The 26,937-nt window shown below is 43.8% G+C and overlaps 3 protein-coding genes across 3 annotated transcripts; 2 read left to right on the top strand and 1 right to left on the bottom strand.

The window, feature by feature from the left end:
* Positions 1-6,397: 6,397 nt before the first annotated feature.
* Positions 6,398-8,806, top strand: LOC134861367 (uncharacterized). Its single transcript, XM_063878543.1, has 2 exons — positions 6,398-7,232; positions 7,457-8,806. The coding sequence occupies exons 1-2, from the start codon at positions 6,510-6,512 to the stop codon at positions 8,207-8,209; spliced, it is 1,476 nt and encodes a 491-aa protein (XP_063734613.1). The 5' UTR covers positions 6,398-6,509; the 3' UTR covers positions 8,210-8,806.
* A 1,268-nt stretch (positions 8,807-10,074) lies between these two features.
* Positions 10,075-13,205, top strand: LOC134861366 (uncharacterized). Its single transcript, XM_063878542.1, has 4 exons — positions 10,075-10,240; positions 10,775-11,072; positions 11,261-11,566; positions 12,314-13,205. Exons 2-4 carry the CDS (start codon positions 10,776-10,778, stop codon positions 12,983-12,985), a joined length of 1,275 nt encoding a protein of 424 aa, XP_063734612.1. The 5' UTR covers positions 10,075-10,240; position 10,775; the 3' UTR covers positions 12,986-13,205.
* A 341-nt stretch (positions 13,206-13,546) lies between these two features.
* LOC134861726 (uncharacterized) lies at positions 13,547-15,774 on the bottom strand. The gene is made up of 4 exons (XM_063879152.1): positions 15,349-15,774; positions 14,304-14,498; positions 14,108-14,193; positions 13,547-13,811 (listed from the first exon to the last, which is right to left on the bottom strand). Exons 1-4 carry the CDS (start codon positions 15,445-15,447, stop codon positions 13,547-13,549), a joined length of 645 nt encoding a protein of 214 aa, XP_063735222.1. The 5' UTR covers positions 15,448-15,774.
* Positions 15,775-26,937: the final 11,163 nt, after the last annotated feature.

Below are 26,937 nucleotides of genomic sequence, written 5' to 3'. Positions count from 1 at the left end.
GTGCCCTACGAAGAGCCCCTTCTTACACCTCGGATCTAGTTTACCCTTGTCTTGTTGGTACGCGTAACACTCTGACCCGAATTTGTGCATCTTAGCTAGATCACATTTCTTCCCTGTCAATGCTGTGTACGGTGTTGTACCAATGTGCTTGTTAAAGCATCGGTTTCTGGTGTAGGCTGCTTCCTGAACAGCATAATGCCATAGGGTCTTAGGTAATTTGCTGTCAATAAGCTTACACCTAGCCACCTCGATGAGAGTGCGCCCCTCCCTCTCAGCTATCCCGTTCTGGTGTGGGGAGTAAGGACAGGACGTCTCATGTCTTATTCTGTTCTTACTTAGTAGTGACTTAAACTCTCTGCTAGTAAACTCGGTCCCGTTGTCTGACCGGATGCACTTCACACTACCATAAGGCGCTACGTCAGCCAGAAACTTTTCAGTAGCCTGTACGGCATCACTCTTCGCTTTCAGAAAGTAAGTGAAAACTACTCCTGTGCACACATCTGTAAAAGATTGCATATACCTGTAACCATCAATTGAACCATTTGTCACTGGACCAGCTAGATCAGTGTTTACCAACTCAAGTGGTGTTTGCACCTTGTCAGTTGCATTTCTGTTTCTCGTCTGAGTGAACTTCCCCTCTATGCACACATGACATTCTTTGTCAGGCTTACGCTTTGCACCTTTAATGTGCATGCCTACGGTTACATCCTGCAGTTTCAGTATGTCATCATAGTTACAATGCCCCATAATTTCGTGCCAGGTTTGGATATCATGGCTAACATTGCACACATCATCTTCATCACACTCTGTTTGCAAGTAATACATTCTGTTACACACTTGAATGTTAACCCATGCGCCGTTAGACGCCACAACAACATTGTTACCTTCCTCGAAGAGTACCTTGGCACCATGTGCAGTGGCACATTTCACAGAGAACAGTTCTTGTGGGAATGAAGGGATGTACAGGGCGTTCTTAAGAGTCACTGTACATCTGCGTCCTTCGCTGTCGATGAGACACACCTGCGCGTTCCCTCTGCCTTCCGCCAACCCGAACGTCCGCCTCCCGTCGGCCAGCTCCATGCTGTGGCCCTCTGGTTTGAATGTGCTGTCGAAGGTCTTGAACCGGCTTCTGTCGTTCAGCATGTGGGATGTCGCGCCTGTGTCGACCATCAACCCTTTTCCCTCGATCTGCCGCTGCTGCGCTGGCTCGGTCTCTGCCCGGAATGTGACGTCGTCTCCCGCGGGTCCCCGCACGCCGATCCGTCCTCCACCACTCGCTGCACGACCGCCGCAGCTGCGATCTTCAGCGCGAGCGCACCTAGAGCTTTGTGCACGCTCTTTCTTCCTGCAGGCTTTGTCGCTGTGGCTTGTGCTTTTGCAGGAACCGCACCAAACTTTCCTCGTGCATTCATCTTTTCGATGTCCCTTTTCTCCGCACCGCCAACACGCCATGTCTGTCGAAGATCCGCCGCTCCTTTTCTTCAGTGCTGCGCGGGCTTTCAGCACCCTTTCTCCCGCCATCTCGGCTACTGGCTCTGCATCCTCCGACGCCTCGAAGTTTCGCAGCTTAGCCTTGAACTCCGCCAGTTTCATCTCCGCTGAACCATGGGTTACCATCAGCGTAAACGGCTTGTAATTTTCTGGAAGTCCCCTCATAATCATTGCCATCATCAGTCCCTCACTCGGTGCCTCGCCAGCACCTCTGAGCGCTGTAAAGATCTGCTCTGCCCGGATAATGTACTCAGTTACAGTCTCTGTATCCGCTTTCTTCAGCGAGGTCAATGTAATGTACATAGAAACAATCCGTGGCCTACCTTTGCCAATGTAGGGGAGACCGGGTATAGTCGTAACACAGGGAGAGTTGTAACACTACCAATTCCACCAATCAGGGATAAGATAGGAGTCATGTGACAGTTTCAGTTTCCTCAGGCTTCCTTTTCGATCCCACATGGACATTTTCCAGTCGGTGCTGCTATCTCTCCTGAAGTTACAGCAGAAAATCTAATTCTGAGGTAAGAAAGTAAAAAAAAATAACAAGATAATTTTGTGTTTAGTACTTCTACCGTTGTAGGTAATGTTGTATGAGTCATATCAAGTTAAACTATAGTTTCTCTAGTAAAGAATGGTGTATCAACCTCCTGCTAATTTCGTAGCACCATGCTGATACAGCTAGCTAAACAATGGGTGACAGTGGCGGGGTAGGTTGAAACGTGTGTTTCAAAAGTGTTACAACCATCCCCTTACATACAACTAAGAACATTTTTGTGATTTTAATAATTCTACAGAATGCCTAGAACTTGGGTCAGGAAAACAAAGCGTGGAGTCGATGCCAGTCTTTTAAAAAGAGCAGCAGAGGAAGTTCAGAGAGGAAAGTCAGTCAGGGCAGTGGCAAAATCCCATGGGATCTGCCATGTCACCTTAGGCAGATATTGGCGGAAATATAAAGCTTTGAAAGACCAGGGATCGATGGACCTTCCTCGTGTAGGATACGTCAGTCCTAACCAGGTCTTCAACAGGGAGCAGGAGGAGACTTTGTCCGCATATATTACCCAGGCAGCTGATATATATTTTGGGCTAACTCCACGTGAGGTGAGCATGATGGATAAGTGTTTTGAGACTAGGGTAGAAAAGGCAAGATTCAACACTTCTTAATTTGTATTGGACCTTTCATGCAAGCTCAACTTCATGTTTGTGAAAGATGAATGCAATATTTAAAATCAGGTAAAAGTTGAATAAATACCAACACATATATTTAGACAATTTCCAAAAAAATGACATTGTGTTATGATTTCTTTTAGGTCAGAAAGTTTGCCTATCAACTTGCGGTGGAATTTAACTTAAAGCATCCACAAACCTGGGATGGAGGAAAAAACAGGGGAGAGGGGCACACTTGTGACAGTGGCATATGCTGTGCAAGCTCTGGGGAATACCATTCCCCCATTCTTTGTGTTCCCTCGTAAGAATTTCAAAGATCACTTTGTTCAGGGCGGGCCATTGGGGAGTGCAGGAAGTGCTAATTCATCAGGCTGGATGCAGGAAGAGGATTTTTTATTGTTCCTCGCTCACTTTGTGAAGCACACAAAGGTTTGTCCAGAAAGAAAGGTGTTGCTCCTGTTTGATAACCACTCCTCTCACATCTCTGTGAGAGCTGTGGATTTCTGCAAAGGCCAGGGAATTGTACTACTTAAATTCCCACCTCATTGCAGCCATAAACTACAACCACTCGATCGCAGTGTGTTTGGTCCGTTTAAAAGGATGGTGAATTCGGCGAGCGATGACTGGATGAGGGGGAATCCAGGGAAAAGTATGAGCATTTATGACATCCCAGGCATCGTGAGGATCGCTCTTCCAATTGCCGCAACACAGAAGAACATACAGGCGGGCTTCCAGTGCACAGGCATATGGCCTTACAATTGTAACATTTTTCATGACTGTGACTTTGCGCCTTCTCAAGTCACAGATCGCCCTGATCCATCTGGGGCTCTTCAACAGAACTCCTCTCCAGCTCACCTGCCGCCCGGCTCCTCTCCAGCTCACCTGCCGCCCGGCTCCTCTCCAGCTCACCTGCCGCCCGGCTCCTCTCCAGCTCACCTGCCTCCAGGGTCCTCTCCAGCTCACCTGCCTCCAGGGTCCTCTCCAGCTCACCTGCCTCCAGGGTCCTCTCCAGCTCACCTGCCTCCAGGGTCCTCTCCAGCTTACCTGCCTCCAGGGTCCTCTCCAGCTCACCTGCCTCCAGGGTCCTCTCCAGCTCACCTGCCTCCAGGGTCCTCTCCAGCTCACCTGCCTCCAGGGTCGTCTCCAGCTCACCTGCCTCCAGCTTACCTGCCTCCAGGGTCCTCTCCAGCTTACCTGCCTCCAGGGTCCTCTCCAGCTCACCTGCCTCCAGCTTACCTGCCTCCAGGGTCCTCTCCAGCTCACCTGCCTCCAGGGTCCTCTCCAGCTCACCTGCCTCCAGCTTACCTGCCTCCAGGGTCCTCTCCAGCTTACCTGCCTCCAGGGTCCTCTCCAGCTCACCTGCCTCCAGCTTACCTGCCTCCAGGGTCCTCTCCAGCTCACCTGCCTCCAGGGTCCTCTCCAGCTCACCTGCCTCCAGCTTACCTGCCTCCAGGGTCCTCTCCAGCTCACCTGCCTCCAGGGTCCTCTCCAGCTTACCTGCCTCCAGGGTCCTCTCCAGCTACTCATACTATCCACCTGCATTCCGATGAGATGCCAAGCACCTCAAGGTCCATCGCAGGTCAGTCGTTCAGTCCATTACTCATTAGGCCATTTCCAAAAGCAGGCCCAAGGAAAGAGACAGGTAGGGGTAGGAAGAAGAGGCGCTCGGAAATCCTCACTGACACACCAGTGAAGCTGGCATTGGAAGAGGAGGAGCGTCGAAAAGGAAAAAACATCAGGAAAAATATCTTGGGGAGTGAGAAAGGAAAAAACATCAGGAAAAATATCTTGGGGAGTGAGAAAAGCAAAAACAAGAAGGCAAAAAAACCTGCCAAGAAAAGGGTGAAGGCTGATGACTCCTCTTCTGAAGAAGAGGATTTTTGTGTCATCTGTATGGAGCCATTTACAAATTCAAAATCCAAAGAGGTGTGGGTCAAGTGTATTTTATGTACCGTTTGGGCCCATCAGGCATGCACTCCAGGCATGCCCAATTTCATTTGCCAGCATTGCGATTCTGATTAACAGTGCATTTAATTTGTTTGCCCTTGTTACCATTGTGACTTAAGAATGTCCTTTTCATTTCTTTGTTGTGGTCACTATTTTGACTTTAGAATGTCTTTCATTTCTTTGTTGTTGTCACCCTTGTGACTTAAAGCGATCCAATGTAGCATTTGTACCTTAAAATAACAGCTTGAAAAAAATTGAGCGGCTAGAATGACTTTTAATATGACGATTTGCCTCTCTTTCATGCCCATCGGGGGTCTGAGGTGAGATAACTGCGCTATGTAACTTTGCTAGACCGGGCCGGGAGATGAGCGGAAGTACTTCGACTTGCTTTCTGGCACACCTACCGCAATAACAAATAGACCCCCTCCACGCACCCAGGTATAAGGAGAAGCAAGCGCAGCATTGTCAGTACATCATCATGGCAGAGGCACCGAAGAAAAAGAAGACGTTGACTGATGAAGCAAGGAAGAGAAAGAGAGAGGCCGACAAAGTAAGAGACCGGACTAGAGTTGCTCTCGGAAAAGTTTATACACGTTGGCGAGATCTGAAAGAAACATTTGGATACAAGTTTGATTCAGAGCTTGCCACCTTTCTGCTGGATTAGTAAGTAGCTTATTTGCTGTTCTTGCTTTGTGCTGTGTTGTACTTGCTTTATGTTTCACTGTGTTCGGAAAGTGACTCGCTAGTTTGTTATTATAACTGAGGAAAACTATTTTCAACAGATTTCGATAGGTTTAGCCTCTAGCAAGACATCTCGTTAGCGATGTTAGCAAGCTTGCTATATCACGCTTGGACTGATGCTGGACTCTCGCATACGCTTCTTTGTGATGTTATTCTGATCGCTATGTGGCTTACTTGCCAACCAAGTCCCACTAGTCTCGGGATATTCCAGATATTTCCAAAGATTTTGATGATAATTGACATTGTCCGTTGAAAACTATTTTCAATAGATTTCGCTAGGTTTTAGCTGCTAGACATGTCGATAGCGATGTTAGCAAGCTTGGACATTGGACGTTGATGCTAGGCTCTCGCATACGCTTCTCTGATGATATTGTGATCGCTATGTGGCTAACTTGCCAACCAATCCCCACAAAGCATGCAATGTAGGCTGTAGCCTTATTAGTGTCATCCCTGTCTCACGGAGACATGTAGTTTTTGTAGATGCCAAAAGTCATCTGTCCCGTCTCAGACAAGCATGCAAATAAAATGTGGTCATTCTTCCTCAATCTCACGCCAGGTACGTTTGTAATCTTCTAAACCTAACTTCTCTATCTTATAATAAAATGCACGTTCCAATGTATAGTATGCCTATGTGCCTTTTCGATGTTGTCAACAATATTGCGTTAGATGTCATCCACGTTCACACAATGTAGCCTATGCAGTATTTCAGCTAAACCAAATGTTGTCATTCTTTTGGTTGTATCAGCATTCATTTCGAGTATCACAGTAGATAAAACTATGTAGTCATATTTCTGTAAAACCTTTGATTACTCTTACCTTATCGGTCGACATAGCTTGCACCTTCTGACTCCTCGTCGGTTCGTCATCAAATGCACGTGAATGCAACAGGGTGTTGTATTTACGACAGTGTCGTAAACGTACATTACCTCCAAGCCTGTAGGGGGAGCTCCATAATGGGCTTTTTGACAAGTTCCGTTGGATCGCTTTAAGATAAAACATTTAATTTGTTTGTTCGTGTCACAATAGCCTCGTTGCACGGTAACCGTAAATTCTACTTCCGCTGTTACTTGTATGCGCGTCTAAACTTCCGGTCGAACACTTCCGTGTTATGATAGCGTTTGACAGCTGGATACCGGTAACCGGCTTTTACTATTTAGAAGTGTACAATGAGTGTGTTCACAATAAAAGAAAGACGACTGACCTTTCAAAGGGTGGGGACATCGGCACTGCACTGTTGTGTACCTCAGTGTACGAATTCTTCGAGGTACAATAAGCTACTTTCCTTTCATTCATTTCCCGTTGACCCGGCGGTACGGGCCGAGTGGCTGAGGAGAATCCGAAGGGATAATTTCAGTCCGACGAAACATTCAAAGGTCTGCAGTAGGCACTTTAAAAGCACAGATTTTGTCGTGACAGCCGGGGGACTAAGAAAACTCCAAAAGGGATCAGTCCCTGTTCTGTTTTCTTGGAACGGGTTTGAGCTATCGGCACCTAGACCGAGTGTTTGGGAGAGGCGCCCGCGGCCAGATGTGGAGAGTCCCGATGTCTCTGACAACGAGATGGAAATCGCGGCTGTAGCTACTGACCACGACTACTCGGTGTTGCCACAAACGGTGATACGAGCAAGTGACTTGGTTGAGGACAAAGAAGCCTTGCGTCGGAGGATTTTGGAGCTGGAACAGCAGATCGAGGGGCTACACCTGCGGCAGAGGTTTGGGTTACATCGTCTGACAGCGTCGGATGACAGCATTCGGTTCTACACCAGATTTGCGTCCTACCAGCATTTCCAGGCATTTTGGAGACTTGTGGAGCCTGCCGTGAAAAGCAAAATGGTGAGGATTACCAGCTCGAAAACCGCCTCAAACAGCAGCAGCAGTTCCCCTCAAACGGTAAGTGCAAGTGATAACTTGTCAAAGCAGAGTTGTGGATCTAATATAATGAAATTAGTCATTTTATTACTTAGGCCTATACCAGAAAACCAATGTTAAGTTAATCAATAAACTTAGCCTACTGAAGGTACAATGTTACAAAGGAACAATGTTACTTATTATAGTTACAATGTCAATGTTAAAGACAATGGCAAGTAAATATATATATTTACATTTTTCAACAGAAACTTCCAGCTGTTGACGAGCTACTGCTCTTCCTGATGTATCTATCAGTGGGTTTACATCTCAATGACCTTGCTGAGAGATTCAACATCCATCGCAGCACTGCAAGTCGGATTGTGTCTACTTGGACACAGTTCTTGTACACTTTGCTAGGAAGCAAGCGTCTTCGGCTCCCATCGGAAGTTGTCAGAGCTCACTTACCGCCTGAATTTGCTGCCTTTGCTGACACACAGGCAGTGTTTGACTGTACTGAGATTTTCTGTCAAACACCATCCTCTCTTCTCCTACAGTCTGAGGTGTTTTCTACCTACAAATCGCATCCAACACTCAAAGCGATGATTGGTATGGCACCACATGGTGCCATTACCTTTGTTTCAGGACTGTACGCAGGGTCCATAAGTGACCGAGAGATCTTTAAGCTTTCGGGGATCACAAAGCTGCTGAAGCCAGACATGGCAATAATGGTGGACAAAGGCTTCCGTGTGGATGACCTTGTTCCCTGTAAAGTGTACCGACCAGCCTTCCTCTCCAAAAACAAACAAATGAGTCGGGAGAATGTCAGGCAGACCCAGTCGATTGCACGTCTGAGAGTGCACGTGGAGAGGTGCATAAGGAGGGTAAAGGAAAACAAACTTTTTGACACCGAAATACCACTGTCTGTATGTGGAAACATTGAGCAGCTGTTCAGTGTTGCCTGCTTTCTGGTAAATTACCAGAACGGGCCACTAGTGAAGGCGTGGGCAATTCAGCAATGAATTGGGAGCACTTTCAATCAGTTCAATCAGCAGTTCTTACAATCAGTTAAAATGAATAGTTCTTTCAGTCAGTTCAAATGATCAGTTCTTTGAGTCAGTTCAAACGATCAGTTCTTTCAGTCAGTTCAAACTATCAGTTCTTCCAATCAGTTATTGTTCATTTTTAGAAATCTATACAAAACCTGAACTGATCTTTATTGTTTGTTTGTGCAAATCTCTACCAGTGTAGAGGTTGTATTGTTCATTTTTAGAAATCTATACAAAACCTTTAAGACGTTGTAGACAGTTTCACCTCAGTGCTTCCAAGATGACCAAGTTGGTATCATATGTATTGTCCAGTTTTACATGGATTTGAAAGTCTGCTTGTCTGTAAAGACTGTAGAAGACAACAAAACATACTAACCTAGCATTCTGTCACTTTAGCCCCAGTTGTCACATCAATTTCAGTACTGCTATCAGTGAGCGCATCAGCTCTGCTATCAGTCCAGCGTTATAATGTCATTATACTGCAAATGTTGTAATGAGATGTGTGCATATTTTGAGTATGTAATAATATATTATTAATGTATTAAATTACATATCTTCCTATGAATATTATCCATTGTGTGTATTTTTGAGGTGGTAAGATCCTTTGTCATTTGACTGTATCTATCAAAAGTGGTGTAAAACAAGAAAACAAGTACTTTCCTGACTTGAAATTAAAATGATGACGCACAGAGATGACATTACAACATGTAGAATTTAATAAGTAAATCTTGAACAACCCTTATTCAATAATCAAATATCAACAAATTAACACACACTAGGAGTAACAAAATACTTAATTTAATAAGGAAATACTGCAAATGAACAATACAGTATGGTCTCAGGTAATTTAAAGACATAAAGTAGCAATACATTAGTTAAGATTTTGTATAGATTTGTAAAAATGAACAAACAATGAAACCAGAACAAAATACTGATTTGCGTTTTTGTATAGATTTGTAAAAATGAACAATGAAACCAGAATGAAAAAACTGATCTGTGTTTTTGTAAAGATGAACTATTAAAGTGAACAATAAGATCCAAACAAAAACATGTAACAACTGATTGAATGAACCACGGACTTTAAAACATCAGCCCAAGTAAAAATAAAAAAAGAAATAATCCCCCCTCTCCCGTATCACCCTTGCCACCTCAGGATCCCTATGGATACGCTGTACGAGAATGTCCTCCTCAGCAAAAACAATGAAATCGCACCATTCCATCCCAGTGAGTAACAGTTGACCTTGTACCTGCCAGTAGTAGCTGTGGCTATGTTTTAGTTTTAATGTGCCGCTCTGCATTTGCATATAGCTACAGTCCACATAACTGTTAACGTTGGGGCACTTGATCTCGACCAATCCAAATGGTGGGCTCTCAGTTGGATCGAACACCACACCATCGGGAGAGGATCCGAGCCAGGGTGCATCTGGGTGTATCACAAAGCCACATGGCCAGTAACTTACATTCTGGATTCTGCTATACTCCTGGATAGCAACTGGCTCCAGCGCCAGCCCCCTCTTCATTAAAGTGGTCTGAACCCCACCTTTGCGAATCCTCTCTGCCAGGTTCTCAGCAGAACTGTGCCCTCTCACATGGCACACCTCCCTGAACCTGGAAGATGTAAGCCTTGGTTTCCTGACATGGTACCACTCTACACTGTTGCTCTGCTCCCTCGTTGCAACTTCTATTTTCCTTGCCATATCCAAGGTTATGGCAAGGGACGTCAGCTGGTTCTGTTGTTGGTGGCTGCAAACAAAGTTACAGGTGGTTGGATCCAGCCTGTATCCATCCAAAGGCAGAGCTGGTGGAGTAGGGGTGTCCTGGTGACGAACTAGGGGAGAGTGGGGACGGTTGCAACATGTGGCAGTTGCAACACTGAGGATTCCTCCAATCAGAAACGAGCTACAGTGATGACACTCATTTTGCACATGCTCAGTGAGACCCTCTTTCTTCCTGCAACTTTTCAGCAAGATTGGAGCATCTGTTCTGGAAGAACCAGAAATCAAGGTACAAAAGTAATTTTTTTAACTTTTACAACTTTTCTTATAGTTTCTAAATGTTTTGTACAACATATTTTAAAGTTGTATCATTTAAATCTGCAGAATCTTAGCTTTAAATTGCAGTTTCTACCATGTGTCTGAGGTAATCTGTTGAGTTTGCATGTCTAGCATAAAAATGTCTGACTATGTGGGGACAGTTGCAACGCTTTGTTGCAACTGTCCCCCATGTGTTGCAACTGCCCCACATGACATTAATTAATGAATAATATGATATAAAAATGTTTCAAAATATGTAAATATATAAATAAATTATATAAATTAAATAAATATATATTAAATATATATTATATATTAGGCCTACATAAATAAATATATAGCCTATCGTGTGTTTATGTATATACATGTTCTGTATATGTATACAGTATATATATATACACATATATATAGGCCTGTGTGTGTGTGTGAGTGAGTGAGTGAGTGAGAGAGAGAGAATTAATATATACATATGTTTCAATATATTTCATTATGTTGCTTTTTTCAGTATGCCACGAAACAGAGAGCGAAAGACAGATAGGGGTGTCCCTGTACAAGTGCTCCGTTTGGCGGCAGAGGTGATCAGGAGTGAGGGCAGGTCAGCGAGGTCTGTGGCGAAGGAGTTTGAAATCTGTCACACAACACTGTACCGATTCTGCAAGAAATTAGAGAGGGCAGGTCCAGGTGAAGAGATCAGGACAGGATACTGGACGCCAAGGAGGGTTTTTACAGCTGAACAGGAAGCTATTTTGTCGAATTACCTTAAGACAGCTGCAGATATGTTTTATGGGCTGTGCACTAAAGAGGTAAGCAGGATAGTTGCTTATTAAGTTAGATGTGTATGCAGAATTTAATGAAGACTGAGTGAGATGTAGATAAAAAAACAACAACATTGTGAGACAGAGTAAGGCAAAATTACCCTGACTCTCGCCAGATACATGACATTTAGCCTATTTTCGTTTTTTAATCCTTTGTTTTTCATTCGTTTTCTCAGGTTCGTCGTCTGGCTTATCTGCTGGCTGTCAGGTATGGATGCCAATACCCAGGGACATGGGATGAGCCAGGCCTGGCTGGCCGCGATTGGTTGATGGGCTTCCTACACCGCCAGCCAACCTTGTCAATAAGGCGCCCCCAAGCCACCAGTCTTGCCCGTAATATACACTTCAATAGGCACAATGTGTCCTTGTTCTTCAATAATTTAGATGAAGTCCTCCGAAAGAACAACTTCCAGGGAGAGGACATATGGAACATGGATGAGACTGGCATTACCACTGTTCAGAGGCCAGATCAGGTTGTCGCCAGGCGTGGAGACAGACAGGTGGGGTCAGCCACGTCGGGAGAAAGGGGGACCCTCGTGACAGTGGCATGCGCCGGGAATGCATTGGGGAGCATGATTCCCCCAATGTTTATATTCCCAAGGGTCAACTTCAAAGATCACTTCATTAGAGATGGCCCACCAGGCTGCATCGGTGTGGCAAACAAATCAGGCTGGATGGTGGAGGAACATTTCATCGAATTCCTCCATCATTTCCAGCGCCACACACGAGCATCAGTGAATACGAAGGTCCTTCTGATCTTAGACAACCACTCCTCTCACCTCTCTCTCAGGGCAATTGATTTTTCCCGTGCCAATGGCATTGTAATGCTATCCTTCCCACCCCACTGCTCACACAGGCTCCAACCACTGGACCGGAGTTTCTTTGGCCCTCTCAAAGGGAAAGTTAACTCCTTCTGTGACTCATGGATGAGATCACACCCAGGCCTTCCGATGACCATTTATGACATCCCTGGAATTGTTCGACTTGCCTTCCCCCTGGTCGGAACACCTGGCAATGTCTCAGCAGGTTTCATCACCACTGGAATTTGGCCTTTCGACAGGCTGAAATTCAGTGACGCTGATTTCGCTCCATCCATGGTTACAGGCCGGCCTGATCCTACAGTGCCACTGGGCCCGTCCAATTCCCCCTCTACAGCTCCTCCAGTGCAAGGTGGTCTCCCCTCCTCTTCAGTGGCCCCTCCAGTTCCTGCCAGTGTGTCCTCCTCTTCAGTGGCCCCTCAAGTTCCTGCCAGTCTGTCCTCCTCTTCAGTGGCCCCTCAAGTTCCTGCCATTCTCCCCTCCACCTCAGTGGCCCCTCCAGTTCCTGCCAGTGTGTCCTCCTCTTCAGTGGCCCCTCAAGTTCCTGCCAGTCAGTCCTCCTCCTCAGTGGCCCCTCAAGTTCCTGCCAGTCAGTCCTCCTCCTCAGTGTCCCCTCCAGTGCAAGGTGGTCTCCCCTCAAATTCTGGCCAGTACTTCGATGTACACATGTTTTCACCTGAGCTCATCCGACCCCATCCCAAAGCGACCCAACGCAAGGCAAAGGAAAACGGCAGGAGAAAACGAAAGTCAACAATTCTGACAGATACCCCTGAAAAGAAGGCGTTGGAGGAAGAAAACAAAACAAAGAAAGGAAAGAGAAGGCTGAGCCAGAGCACACTGCAGCCGCAGCCAATTGGAAATACTGAGGAAATGAGAGGAAAGAAAAAGCAAAAGCAAAAGAGGAAAAACATTGAAAGAGATAGCCATTCAGAGGAGGCCTTTTGCATTGTTTGCTTGGAGAGCTACTCAAAGCCCAAGGAGGTGTGGCTACAATGTCTAATGTGTCAGAAGTGGGCTCATGAAGCCTGCACTGATGGCAGCTCAGTGTACGTTTGCCACAATTGTGAGACCGAAAGTGATTAATTTTCTGATGGTGTCTGATGTTTTCCAATGTCTAGTGTTATGTTATATTGTTATGTTATGTTATGTTGTTATGCTATGTTCAGTTAATTCAAGACAAAAAAGTTCATCCAGGCACTCTATTTCTATTTCTATTATCAATTTGTTAACAACTAAAATGTAATTGACAGAAAAAAAAGTCTGTGATTTTGTATGGTTCTTATGATAGGCTATATTATTGTTATTATACTATTGCTTATATTATTATTATAATAATGATAATTATTATTATTATTATTATTATACTATTGCCTTTTCTTTTTGTTACTAAGATAATGAAATAAAAAAGGATAAATGATTGTCAAGAATGATTTTTAAAAACAAATTGATACGTGTTTCAACTGTCCCACACAAGTGTTGCAACCGTCCCTTATGTGGGGACGGTTGCACCGTTTCACTCTTTCCATTAAATTGCAAATATATCCAGTATAATAAAACCTACACATGTCATATAATTATGGGTGGATAGGGGACAGATGAGGGTATATTATATACAGATTTGGCCTTCCTACTGCAAATGGTGTCTTAGATACACAAGGAAAAGCAAAAAGTGTTGCAACCGTCCCCACTCTCCCCTACTACCCGACTCAGTGGCACTGGATGTTGGTAGGAGATGGGGCTACCTTCCTGGACTGGTCCGTAGGCCGAATCAACAAGTGGAACATCGCTGCTTATTGCCATGGTGGTGATGAGTGGAGCAATGTCTGCAGTGAAGTCCTTGTATGCCTCATCTACTTTCAGGACATCTGGGTCTGGCAAGTCCCCTTGCACAGCCTTGTAGCGCTTACTCCTTAGGAAAATAAAGTTCATAGTTAAGAGAAGAAACAAATAACGCGCTGAAAACAAAACAAAAGGAAACATAGACAGCAGTAAACAAAGTTTTATACAACAATTAGGTACTAATTATCACTCCGCATTTTCCATAGAGAGAATTTCCAAGCCGTTGATTAACTTTTGCCTTTGTCTTCGTGCCTGTGGCTGAACCACACCCATGAATGAGGATATCCAAGAAAAACCTCACTTCCAAACCTCACACCTCACTCCCACTCATTTTATGTTGCTTAAACATATGACAGTAGATACTACCTTACACCATCTGCTACCGTGTACTGCCTGGACTTTGGCCGTGTTGAAATGATGACCATGTCACCTACTCTGCCTGGTTTCACACCCTGAAAACCATAACAAAATTATTAATTTAAGTAATTAAAACATAATTAACAAATATCATAGATTAACAAAGAAGGCTATCAATGTATGATTAGGTTCTAAGCATACTTACCATTGTTCTTGGTTTGTGCCATTGCTGCTCCGTTTCTGTGCAGCTAAGGACAGGAGGCACTGCCTTAAGATTGAGTGTGGAGTAGTGCGCCGTTTGATATAACAGCGCCACATTATGGTTACAGAGTGCTGTTCCGGCCACACAGGAACACTCTGCCACAGCAATCTGAACAGGTGAGCTGTTCTCAAAAGTCATCTATAAATCAAAAGAAAATGGCTTTAATGTCACATTTAAATCATTAAACTTAAATGTCTACTGTATAACAAAACCAAAAATGAGAAAGATGAGGGCAGGCTGACTTTTCAGGCTAGAGTAGGTCTGCAAAAAGTGCAACCTTTTTAGTTTATTACAGTACCTAAATTAAACACTTTAACAACGATTAACATTTGGTCTGAGCACATTCAAACAAGTAAGCCTGTCTCACGAATCTCTTAGATGGTTTTCCTTAAACTATACTATTAAATCAACGGTGTTAACATAGAACAGGTGATTATAGCCTAGGTTTACAGGTACAAAATCAGCTCTCACCTCATACTGACTGATGTACCCAACGTAGGTCTACACTTAGCCTAAACGCTCCAAAGAACAGGAGCAACAGCAACCCGTTTCTGGGGTAGTCATGAAAGCTACGCATGGGGTTGTGTCTTTAACTGCACTTATTTTCGTCTACATACAGCTTACCAAATCTAGCCACATAAATACCCCAGAATTGGACATGAACAGATGAGTTAAGACCATAGGTTAAGACACTTTTTCTCCCTACTCTGAGGTCGTGAGGCTTATCGTTTTTCCTCATCGACCTGAAACAAACAGCCCTGACGCTCACTCTCCCTGCTGGATCTTTATTTGAAACTGTGGGAATTCAACATCATACATGTTATTTTATACAAAACAATAATCTTATATCTTTCTAACATTGAAAAGTCGAGCAAAGACCACGTTAAATTATAAAAGTAAGTAAAGCTATTACCACAGTAATATCACTATGTAAGCGCTAATGTTAGCTATGTAGCTACAATAATATTGTGCCATAGTTACAACTTACCTTCATAATTGTCGATATAACTGGATAGGTACATTTTGTATCCCTTATCACGTTTGCTCTTCGGTGTAGAACTGCCCATCCGAACAAGTCGGTGGACATCTGAGATGGAAATGTTTGGGAGATCCTGCAGGCATCTAGTGTAGAAACTCGCCATGTTTGACGTTCACCGATATCACACCGGAAGTTTAGAAGCGCATACAGTAACAGCGGAAGTAGAATTTACGGTTACCGTGCAACGAGGCTATTGTGACTGATTAAGAGTGCCATATGGCTCTGAAGAATGCATGCACAAACACACACAATATGCACATACACTGCCAATATTCACACACATTGTATTGTTGCCTGCCATTCATTTGAAATAAAACTGTTGTTGTGGCATATCACTTGGAGTACCCTTAGTTTTTGTGCATTTTGTCTACCTGTTACAACTTACCCCAGTATGTGTTACAACCTACCCCAGTAGTGGGTAGGTTGTAACAAAGGACCACCTTGTATTTTTCATCATCTCACAAAGTCTGTGACATAGTTATAGAAATTGAAATTGTTGCCAGTTGTAGTAGACAACTGTGGGTACTTTACCTAAACGTTTCAGACATGTAGCTTAAAAAAAAAGGTAGTTTTAGGTGCTGAAGAAAAAAAGTGTTACAATCATACCCGGTCTCCCCTAGTGCTCTCTCAGCACTTGCAGACTCTCACGTCCCTTGTTTTTAGTGTCTCTGAATATCAGTCCCAAACTCACGTTATCCAGCAATGGCGCCAAGGCGCAGTATGCGTCCACATTCAGTTCATTATCCTTGCCTCGTTCCTCAACGGTCAGCGGTCCACCAGGCTCATTCAGAATAGTCTCTTTTAATCCAACACGGTGCATGCAACACAGCATCCGTTCTTCCCAGAGCTCATATTCTTCGGCCCTACCGTCGAACGTCGGCCACTTTGCCTTTTGGTTTGCCATTCTTCTCAGCTTTAGCTTAGCTCCCCGGTTCTACCGCACTAAACTAGCTACCACACTTTTAGCTAACTAGCTAACGTGTTCGTCGCCACACTTTCCGTTGTTGCAACTACTGTCGTCGTTACTGGGCCCATAACCTGTTAGCAGGAGTAGTGCCAACACACAGCAGGAGTCCAATAATGCAACACTAGAAAGGTAGACGAGACGAATTCTTCCTTAAGCCTTTAGGGCATATTTATTATATAGCAAACCAAAGGAACTGCTCTTCCAGCCTTCATCATATTGGGAGCGGGCCAAGAGAAAAATCACGCGCAGAACATTCATATATATAGGGGGTGTGACGTCACCAATCATATTCATCCCATACAAAATCAACAGCACCCCCTTATGGTGTGGAGCAGGTAAGTAGTACAGAATACATCTCAGTCAATCATACACACATATATGTCAACAATACCAAGAGAAAAAGCAACCGGGAGCTTTGAAAGTCCGGTTTTCCTTTTCAACTATCTTGGTAGGCTAGCAGTGTTATGCTAATGTTGCTAACGCTAGCTGCGCGTGGTACGTCGCGGCATGTTACTGAGTCTCGCAGCATACTGCTGTAGTTGGTTATAGTCGGGGAGCCAAAGTCTCAAAAATGGGTTGAACCTGACATGGTCTGCCATACTTTTTATTTGTGTCAGGTGCTAATTGCAGTTGTGTAGACCCGCCTTTCCCCTCTTCTGTACAGATAGCTCACTATGTCACATCCGGGAGGCATGTAGGTGCTGAGGAGAAGGGATGTAAGATCTGAAGCTGCAACATCATACTTCCCCACCAGTGCTTCTGTGGTGGCATGAACAGGTAGGAGGATATCCATCGTCTTCACCCACAGTTCCTGCAGCCCATCCATGTGTGTGATGTAGTACATGCCAGAGGTGGGACCAAGTCATTGTTTTGCAAGTCACAAGTTAGTCTCAAGTATTTGCTTTCAAGTCTCAAGTCAAGTCCCAAGTCCTACCGTTTGAGTTTCAAGTCCTTTCGAGTCTTTTTAACAACGGAGAAATAATATTTACACAAATCATGTATGCTTTTATGATCTGTTATCAAACCAAGAACATTGTTCAAACACATTTGAAATAAACAAAGGCAAATGTAATTTCCACAGAAAGTGCTGACATTGTATTTCCATTGCTTATTGCACTATAACTATCTCAAAAGATCCTCATTTTTGCAAAACACTCTTCACCTTAAAACTTAAATCTAGCCTTGAACTAAAAAACATGTCTTCACCCTCAAACAGATATTTGGAGGATCACAAAAACAGTTGAATGTAACGTTTCCAAATGTGTTACCACTTTATAAAACATTGTTTCAGTCTTTTTAACTCATTTCAAGTCAAACATGTCACCACTTTATACAAGATATCCTCACTCCCAACAAAGTGTGTGTGTGTGTGTGTGTGTGTCTGGAAGGGGACTAGATGTGAAGTGTCATGACAATGAACAGAGTTGTGCTTTTCTATGTCAGGGCCCTATGCTGCATTGCATTTACAAAAGATCAAATTGGCCAAAAGTCTGTCAGTCATTTGTGCACGATGGGGACGTAGTATGATGCCACCATGGCTGAAAACTCGCTCCACTGGAGCACTAGAGGCAGGCACTGCCAAGAATCTGGTGGCCACTTCATGTTCAGTGCCCAGAACAAAAGTGCGTTCTGTCCTTCGGCTGTGTCTAGGTAGTGACTTAGCTGTTAGTGCTGGAGTGGTCCCAACATCCTTCTTCTTTTTCTTATGGTATGCAGCAAACAGCCCTTCTCCTTGTCCAAGGTCCTCTTGCTCTTCTTCATCAACCAGAGGCACAGGTTGCTCAGTCTCTGCAGCAGGGGTGCCCAACCTTTTTTGAACCAAGATCTACTTTTAAAGTTGATAGTGTGTCGAGATCTACCAAGTCATATAGAAAGCCATAGCGTAGCCACAATTAATTGTGCACCTATATAATAACACAATGTTCTGACACAAAGATCCAGTTTTAACAATAATAATACATTTATTGAAGTAAATGTACGTCGTGCAAAGAATAAGCACAAGTAGGCTTAGGACTGGCCCGTAACAACACAACAACATACAACCCAATTAATACAATGCCTAGTTCAAGTTGGAAAAGTGGCTCTCTACCTTAGTGGGACTTCTGGCACTGAGACGAGGAAGCTAGTCTCTCATAGTCCGGACAGTAGGAGCGGGGTGCCAGCCGCAAGCAGGCCGCAAGGTGGTCATCAGTCATGGTGGATCTGTATTTTGACTTAATGATTTTCATATGTGAAAAGGCAGACTCACACAAATATGTTGATCCAAAAAGTGCAGTCAAATTCTTTGCAGTTTGTCTGAGGTTGGGGTACTTCTCTTTCTGCATTAGATTCCAGAATTGGACATTTGTGTCAGGTCTCTTGATTTGAGCTCAATGTCATTATTTAGTGTGAGGATCTCATTCTCAATAGCACCGCTATCCAGGTTGAAGAGTGATGCCACTTTGGACGTTATACAATCCACATCTATATTTTCCCCAAATGGAAAACTGAGAAAACTGACAACAGGCTCAATGGATGCAGTCAGTGAAGCGCTGTTCTGTGTCCATGTGTGGAAAGTTCCGCAGATCTCATTGTTGCAACCTGCTTGATAGCAGCTGCAACTTGCTTTTAAAGGTGTTCATGGAGCTGATCATGTTGATGATGTGTTTCTTCTTACCCTGCAGCTCTAGATTCAAGTTATTGAGCTTGTCAGTCAGATCAGTAAGAAAGGCTAAATCCCAGAGCCACTGACTGTCTTCTAGCTGTGCATATTCAGCAGCTAATTTCGGGCAACAATTCAGAAAACCGTTCCAGAAATGCACCTCTGATGAGCCACCTTACGTCTGTGTGCAGCAGCAGATCTGTGTGTTCTGCACCGGTCTCCTCCAGTTGTGCACGGAATAATCGCCTCTGCAGACTCCTGGCCCGAACAGTACAGGCAATCTTGTTAGCCACATCCATCACGTCTTTCATATTTAAAATCTTCCCGCACAACCCTTGCTGGTGAATTATACAATGGTAATTCAGGAAATCCGGGAAAGATTCAGACTGTTTGCACAATCCAATGAACCCAGCAGTACGTCCAATCATTGCTGGAGCCCCATCGGTTGTAATGGAGATGAGTTTGAAGAGGGGCAACTTGCTCTTACTAACGAATTCCATAAAAACCTGAAAAATATCTGTGCCTCTTGTGTGCCGTTTTAAAGGCAAAATAGTCAGCAGCTCTTCTTTTACACTCATATTGTCGAAAACCATTCTAATGAACACACATAGCTGAGCCACATCCACAGCATCAGTGGATTCATCGAATTGCAGAGAAAAACACTCACATGTGTCAACATCATTCCTCAATTGCTGTTCAACATCCTCCGCCATTCCCTCGCATCACATCCTGAATAGCAGACACAATCTCCTTTCGATTTTTAAAATCGGCAAAAAGCGCATCTGCGGCTTCCATGAATGCTTCTTTCACAATCTCACCATCCTTGAAAGATTTCTCTCCTTTTGCAAGAACATGACAGACACGATAAGAAGCTATGGTTGCAGCCTTACTCGTGGTATTGGGCCTGGTAAAAATGGACTGTTGTGCTGCTAGCTGACTTTTCAAGTCCTTGACTTTTCGGCGCGCAGTGGTGATTTAGCTGGGAAGTTTGTATCGTAGCTCTTGTGGACCGTCTTGAAATGCCGCTCCAAATTCCCTTTCTTTGGTAAAGACACATTTGCATTGCAGATAAGACAGATGGACTTGACATTCGATTACACGAAAAAAGAATCTTCCTCCCACTCTGAATGAAAATGAGAAGTTTTAGTTCTTAGTTAGAACCTAGCAACCATACCCTGCACGCGCAGATAGAAAGAAGCGCGTGAGATTTTTTCTGTGATTATGCCTGATCTACCTTACTACAGCTGTACAAATCTACACACTGCTTCACGCGATCAGCAGTTCATTGTGCCTATTTAAGATGTTTTAGGTTGGAAGGTAGACCTATTTTACACAACAGTAGGAGGATAGCCTACACACAACATTTTCTCGCGATCGACTGGAACTCAGCCCGCGATCGACTGGTAGACCGCGATCGACTGGTTGGGCACCCCTGCTCTGCATCTTGCAGGATCAATTCTGGAAAAACATTTAACAGCAGAAACAAAAGAGCCCTTATTACCATTGGTGTTGGTGATACAGTGTTATACTGGAAAAAATGTAATTATTGATGCTGTCAATAAGATCAGACTACGAGGAAAAAAGTTGCATTGAAGTCAATAATATTTACCTTTAACTTGTTGTGCCACATCTGCCTTGATGTCACGATTGACATCGAGTAGTACATGGTGCTCCACCCACAGCAGAGGAAAGGCAGGATCCAAGGCTGCTTTGAGGTAGACTGGGTCTGAAAAGGGGGCAGTGATCCCATCTTGAGTCCCGGCCAGGCTTTTAGGCAGGTGGGCGTCTGGGAGTCCCCTGTACTAAAAATAATAAGAAATTGGACGCCCTACTTTTAGGCAAGACGCCCTAAAGACGCCCTAATTTTTTCCTCCACTGTTTTCCCCGGTAACTTCGCTGAATGTGATCAAAATTCGCCGATTCAAGCCGAAATCTCACGAAATCGCGCTAAGCTCACATCTTGCGAGTGACTCGCGGCGAGTCGCGAGACTCGCATTGCATTGGTCGATTTTCCGTGACACGGCGTGGACGGCGCTGTATTGGTGGAATATCTGATATCTTTTTAGCCTTTTTCGTGGGAAGAAAGTGCAGGTAAGCTTGAAACATTTAACAATCTTTTACAAACATGACAGAAAGCCTGATAACTACAGCAGTATTTCGAAAACATTTCTGGCTTCTTTGGTGGCAATAACTATCGATGAACCGGGGGAAAAACAACAACAAAAACATCAGGACGATGTGACCGGCGAGAACTGTAGTGGGGAGGGGGGCGCATGAGGAGATAAAAATGTGTATGGTTCCTTTAAATAATAGGGAGCCTTTACTTTTAAAAGATCGACTTAATTCCCACTATTGACATATTTACAGTTGATAATGTCCTTTATAATAGTTGATTGATTTGATATTAAGGCTAAATGAAAATTCTTTCTTCAAGTTACTGTGAAAGATGAGGAAAAGAGGAAGAACACAGACAACGAAATCCAGCTTCTTCCAGCAGAGTAGTCATGTAAGAATTGTTTTCTTGTGTGAATGTTCAAAGGTGTGAAAGGTCAGAAAACCATCACAAACTGTTACGACTGAGAAAACGGGATTGAACTCAAATGCACGACTCACACCGGTTTTAACAAAAAAGGGGTTTATTCAAACCTAAGATCCACTATGATGGACAAAAAACAGTATCAACACAAAATCACTCTTAAAGAGGAAAAAACACTGGCAGCATGAAAAAAACAAAAGCAACTAAATCACGACGTGGCTCGAAGCTCTGAGGCGTATTCGTGGCTTGATGACACCGGTAGAAATTCACCATGAACAAACACGAACTGGCACAGGACAAAGGGCGACGAGGACAATAAATACACCAGGTAATGGGGAACAGGTGGAAACAATCAGGGGCGGGGCAAACAATCACAGGAGAGGGATTCTGAAACGAGAGGGAAGGTTAATTCAAAAATAAAGGGAAAAGTCACAAGACCAAAACACTTAAATAAACTTAACATCATTTCCGAGATATGACACAAACACATAGCTAATACAACTGTATGCCAAGTGTCTTGCATAAATATATGATATATGATATAGATTAACAAAATTGAATAAGTAGACATACAAGATGTATGTGACAATTAAGTTGTATCTTTTAGTTTTAGTTACACTCACTGTTCTTTGTATCAACTTATATATTGTATATCAATCAGTGTAATTATAATATTACCAACAAATGATCTTGTCTTCCCCACCCCCCGACACACACACATACCTCCTCCTAGCCTCAGCACAAAAATAATGTGTTGTAACAAAGACAAAAACGTGGCTGTATTCCACAAAATTTGCACCTCAAAATGCAGGAAATAGTGTTTCAGAAAGTTATGAATTTCAAAATGTGTGTGTGTGTGGGGGGGGGGGTGCCCCCGGGCCCCCCTACAATACTCACGCGTGCGGTGCTCGCGTGTTGCTAGGCCATTGAAAAAAAATTGGACACCCTGTAAAAAAATCTTAGCTAAAAGCCTGGTCCCGGCCATTTTCACGTTAATGAAGATCCCAAGAAATCTTTTGTTCAGGGATGCCTGGAGACTTCCATCCAGGCCGCTCAGGACACGAACTTGAGGCTTCAGCTTCTCAAGGGGATGATTGAGGGACAAGACGGATGGAACAACTGCACTGATTGTGACGACCTTCTCTCCCTGTGTCAAATCAGTTGCTTCTCCAAACGGCTTCAAGATGTCCACCAACTCCTTCAACAGATTCCACTCTCGTGGTGTGAATGACTACTCCTTATGCCCAGCCTTTTGTAGAATGGCACAGAGCTTTAGATGATCACACTAGAGAACTGCCTTTACTTGCCTCAGCGTTGAGTTCCATCTTGTGTTGACTGCAGCAGTGATGCCTTTCTGTTCCCCAAATTCACTATCAAACACATCTTTGAATGTTGTGCTTGTGTGCAGCAATGAGTTAAGTTTTGATAACTTGGAAAGAAAAGGACATGCCACTTTTGTTTCTTTCAAACAGTCTCCCACCACGAGCTGAAGAGTATGCGCGAAACACTGCAGGCGCTGTTTCTTTGCCATAGCAGCATCTACTGTTTGCTGTTCTTCCAGGGTTGAGTCACACCAGAGATCAGGGTATTCAAGATGATCTCCGTCATCATCCTCTTGTTCACTGGGGAAGCACACAGTGAATGCCTTTCGCTTGTTAGCAGCATTGTCACTAATAATGTAGTCCAGTTTATCTTTGATGTTGTAGTCATCGCATATTGACTCAAATTGGTCACAGATTTGTTCAGCTGTGTGTGAGCCTTTGAAGCGATTGCAGGCCAAGAGATTTGTATTTAGCTGTATCCTCTCTTTAGCTGTCTCTTTCTCTATCCAGTGGACAGTGACACCGAGGAATCCCCTCATCTTTCGGTCAAATGTCCACAGTGACTGAAACATGCTCAGTGTTGCTCAGTTGAGTTTTTAATCTTGAACGTCTGTCCCCAGCGAGGCTCTCTGTTTTTGATGTCAACATTCTGCGACACACTGGACTGTACTTACTGTCAATTACTTTCAGAAAGTGCCGAAAACTCTTGTTTTCCACAATAGACAGGGAAAGGTCACAATCAATAATCAAGTCGGACAGTATTGCGTTACTGATAGCCTTCTGCTGTGGATGACTCATGCTGTAATGCGCTACACGACTGTCCAAGAATTGTGAGATTGAAGGCTGTTGTGGTTCATCTATGGAGCTTCTACTCATCTGGTATTCTTCAAATCTGTAACAGGTAAGCATAAAAACAGATGTCAGAAAGTCCCTTATAGCCACACATGAATTGCATTTGAAACTATCTCCTCATATATCAATGCTAACATTGTGTTAATATTTATTTCTGTATGATTATGAATTGTATTGTATACTGTAAGATTGTGTTTGTTTTAACATTACATTGATAAAATACATTTCCATTTTCAGTGTACACTTACTATATTAATTTATATTTTTCCTGCTTTACCTTGCCATCAAGCAGCCCTTTCCGACAGGAAACTGAAGTATGCTTGTTAATTCACTCTCTCCAGCACACCTGATTCCATTGACAAAAACAGCTATTTTACCTGCATCACACAGACATTGCTGTTCTACTGCTGGCTCAATGATTAAGTTTAATTGTGCTATTCTATGTCTTCGTTGATAGTTCAGCTTTGTTGTGATTTACCTAAATTACATAAACGACTTCAATGAGGCAGCAGTAGACTCGCAATTCCTTTGTGCTGTAAAGCAAAATAGCCATTTTTGTCAATGGAATCTGGTATGCTGGAGAGAGTGAGATATACTTAGATCCGGCTCAAACAGGGAAGCTGGGCAACTTGTCCATTCATGGCCAAACATGTCCATATTCCTGTCTTCCTCTAAGTCCTGAACAAAGTACAGGTTCCGGACAACTGCATTCTCCTCCTCATAAACCTTTTTGGCTTTGAATGCCATGGACATTGACTTCTTTGGCTTTGCTGCAATGGTTGAAAGTTTAATTTTGGTTACTTTCTGACTGTCTGTTCTTCTTGGTGCAGCCAGTGCCTCCAGTCCTTTTTCAGGAGTGAAGATCAAGTCAGCAGATGTGGCTTTTTGGCCTGTTGAATTGTTGATCAGCCCCTGTTCTTCACATGTGAAAGGATTGATCATCTGGCTGTTAATGACATCTGTTATTTCCCTTACACCTTCTGCCTCCTTTGCACCTTGGCTGTCCTTGTGGTGTTTGGTGTCATCCGCATCCAGGTGTGCCATAGCCTTTGTATGCTCTGACACAGCTGTCCGAACTGGAAGAGCTTTCCGGTATTTCTCCATGGCCGCTGGCTGCTGACTGATGCCAGTGAAGAGTTTTGTCTTGGCATCACGGTTGTAGGTTTTTTCAAGTGCCATGTCTGTCCAGACACCATTGAACCATCCTTCTGTTTGACGTACAGTGAACTTTCCATCCTTTAATTCCCTATAGATGTTTGGAGCCAGTGGAAGCAAGCTTCTCATAGCTTCTAGGTAGTGGGGCAGGCAGGATACGTACTTGTAGTGGCCAGCAGCTACAAGGTATGGTAACATCTTTTCCACTTCAGCCAGGTGTTCCTCCCACAGACCTGCACGCTGAGCATGGATGAACCGTCTAAGAATCATCACCATATCCATGTACATTAGCCATAGCTTTGTGGTAGGTGAAGTACGTGCTTCATCAAACTCAGCCATCAAACATGACAGCTTTTTCAGTTGGTCAGTTGCATCAGCACACACAGAAGTTGCCTTCTCTACATCCTCTTCTGACAGGGCATCTAGGAGTAGCTGGACATTGTTGCTAAGCACACACATGTACTCCAGGTCTTTCTCTTCATCGACCAACCATCTGGCAAATACTTCCCAGTGTAGGGCAAACGTGGCTGCATACACCATACTGTACTGATGATTTGTTTGCTTTTCCACGGAGACAGACATCAGCTTCAACCATAATGTCTTCGATTTCAGTGGACCACATCAAATGCCCAATGGCTCCAAGGAAATTTTGAGCAATACGGGAGCCCCCCATGCACAAGATAAGTTTGGCATACTTCTCTTTGTTCTTCTTTTGCAGACTCAGAGCCACCTCATAGATTGCTTGGTCACATGTGATGATGGCATACTCTTGACCATGTTTTCTCGACACATCCATGCAGTACTGAACAGATTGTTCAACCACATCTGGGTTTGTTGGTGACTTGGGGAAGAAGGGGCCATAGCTGATCACAGTTGCAGGAGTGGTATCTGGGATGAGAAATGCTTAGAACGAACTCCATGTTGGAGCAGCGCAACTTGGTTTCAGGTCCTCCAATAGTACAGTAGGGCAGCAATTCACCAAATGCCAGAGAATGCTCAGGTGGTCAAGAGTTTCTGCTAGACACAAAGGAAGCTTAGGCTCTGTTTCAACTCCAACCAGGGAGCAACTCTTTTGACGGGCTTTTAGTCTGAGGTGGCTTTCCTTGGTTTGAAAAGGCTGAGAAGATTCCAGGGCTGGTTGGCGGGTTTTCAGTAGAGGTAAACTAACCGTTGTTGTGGGGTCTTCATCAGGATCCTTTCTGTGGCACAAACATTATTTTACAATTGCCACCTACTTCATAGTGCCTTCTAAGGCAGGCAATCAAGGACTGAGATCCGTTTGAGGTAACATTGTGGACTCCATGGCTTTCCAAGTATCTACAGATTTCATCCCTCAAAGCTGTAACGAAGAATATGGCATTCTCTTTGAAAAGGGGCTCATCTATCCGAGATATGGGTTGATTAAGTGCAGCATCATATGTAGGGATGGGAATTGATAAGATTTTTACGATTCCGATTCCCTTATCGATTCTGTGAAACGATTCAATTCCTTATCGATTCTCTTATCGATTCCAATTTGGGGGAAAAAGGAGAATAAACAGTTTGATGTAACATTTATCTTTGTTTTAATGAAAAATATTCTATTGTGACAGTTACTTATTAATCTCTAATAACAAGTGTGTGTGTGTGTGTGTGTGTGTGTGTGTGTGTGTGTGTGTGTGTGTGTGTGTGTGTGTGTGTGTGTGTGTGTGTGTGTGTGTGTGTGTGTGTTTGTGTCTGTGTGTGTGTGTGTGTGTGTGGGTGTGTGTGTGTGTGTGTGTGTGTGTGCGCGCACTCAAGTAGTGTGTGTGTGTGTGTGTGTGTGTGTGTGTGTGTGTGTGTGTGTGTGTGTGTGTGTGTGTGTGTGTGTAAAAAAAATTAACAGTTCTTTTGCAGATGAACATATCTGCTTTTCTGTACAAGAAAATGTAACAAATAACAACAAATAACAAATACTGAATCATGTAATTACAAGAACAATGTAATCACAAGCACAGTGTCTGTGTGTGTGTGTGTGTGTGTGTGTGTGTGTGTGTGTGTGTGTGTGTGTGTGTGTGTGTGTGTGTGTGAGTGTGAGTGTGAGTGT

Source organism: Eleginops maclovinus, chromosome 3, assembly GCF_036324505.1.
Source record: "Eleginops maclovinus isolate JMC-PN-2008 ecotype Puerto Natales chromosome 3, JC_Emac_rtc_rv5, whole genome shotgun sequence".
Classification (NCBI taxonomy): domain Eukaryota; kingdom Metazoa; phylum Chordata; class Actinopteri; order Perciformes; family Eleginopidae; genus Eleginops; species Eleginops maclovinus.
The sequence above is the reverse complement of the archived record's forward strand: the minus strand, read 5'-3'. Positions and strand labels throughout refer to the sequence as shown.

Excerpts from the sequence above, each read along its gene's own strand:
- LOC134861366 (XM_063878542.1), top strand. The coding sequence starts at position 10,776 with ATGCCACGAAACAGAGAGCGAAAGACAGATAGGGGTGTCCCTGTACAA. Across the intron at positions 11,073-11,260 it reads ATGGGCTGTGCACTAAAGAG|GTTCGTCGTCTGGCTTATCT; the intron begins GTAAGCAGGATA and ends TCGTTTTCTCAG. Across the intron at positions 11,567-12,313 it reads GGCCAGATCAGGTTGTCGCC|GTGGCCCCTCAAGTTCCTGC; the intron begins AGGCGTGGAGAC and ends TCCTCCTCTTCA.
- LOC134861726 (XM_063879152.1), bottom strand. The coding sequence starts at position 15,447 with ATGTCCACCGACTTGTTCGGATGGGCAGTTCTACACCGAAGAGCAAAC. Across the intron at positions 14,194-14,303 it reads GGCACAAACCAAGAACAATG|GGTGTGAAACCAGGCAGAGT; the intron begins GTAAGTATGCTT and ends TATGGTTTTCAG. Across the intron at positions 13,812-14,107 it reads ACGGTAGCAGATGGTGTAAG|GAGTAAGCGCTACAAGGCTG; the intron begins GTAGTATCTACT and ends TATTTTCCTAAG.
- LOC134861367 (XM_063878543.1), top strand. The coding sequence starts at position 6,510 with ATGAGTGTGTTCACAATAAAAGAAAGACGACTGACCTTTCAAAGGGTG. Across the intron at positions 7,233-7,456 it reads GCAGCAGTTCCCCTCAAACG|AAACTTCCAGCTGTTGACGA; the intron begins GTAAGTGCAAGT and ends ATTTTTCAACAG.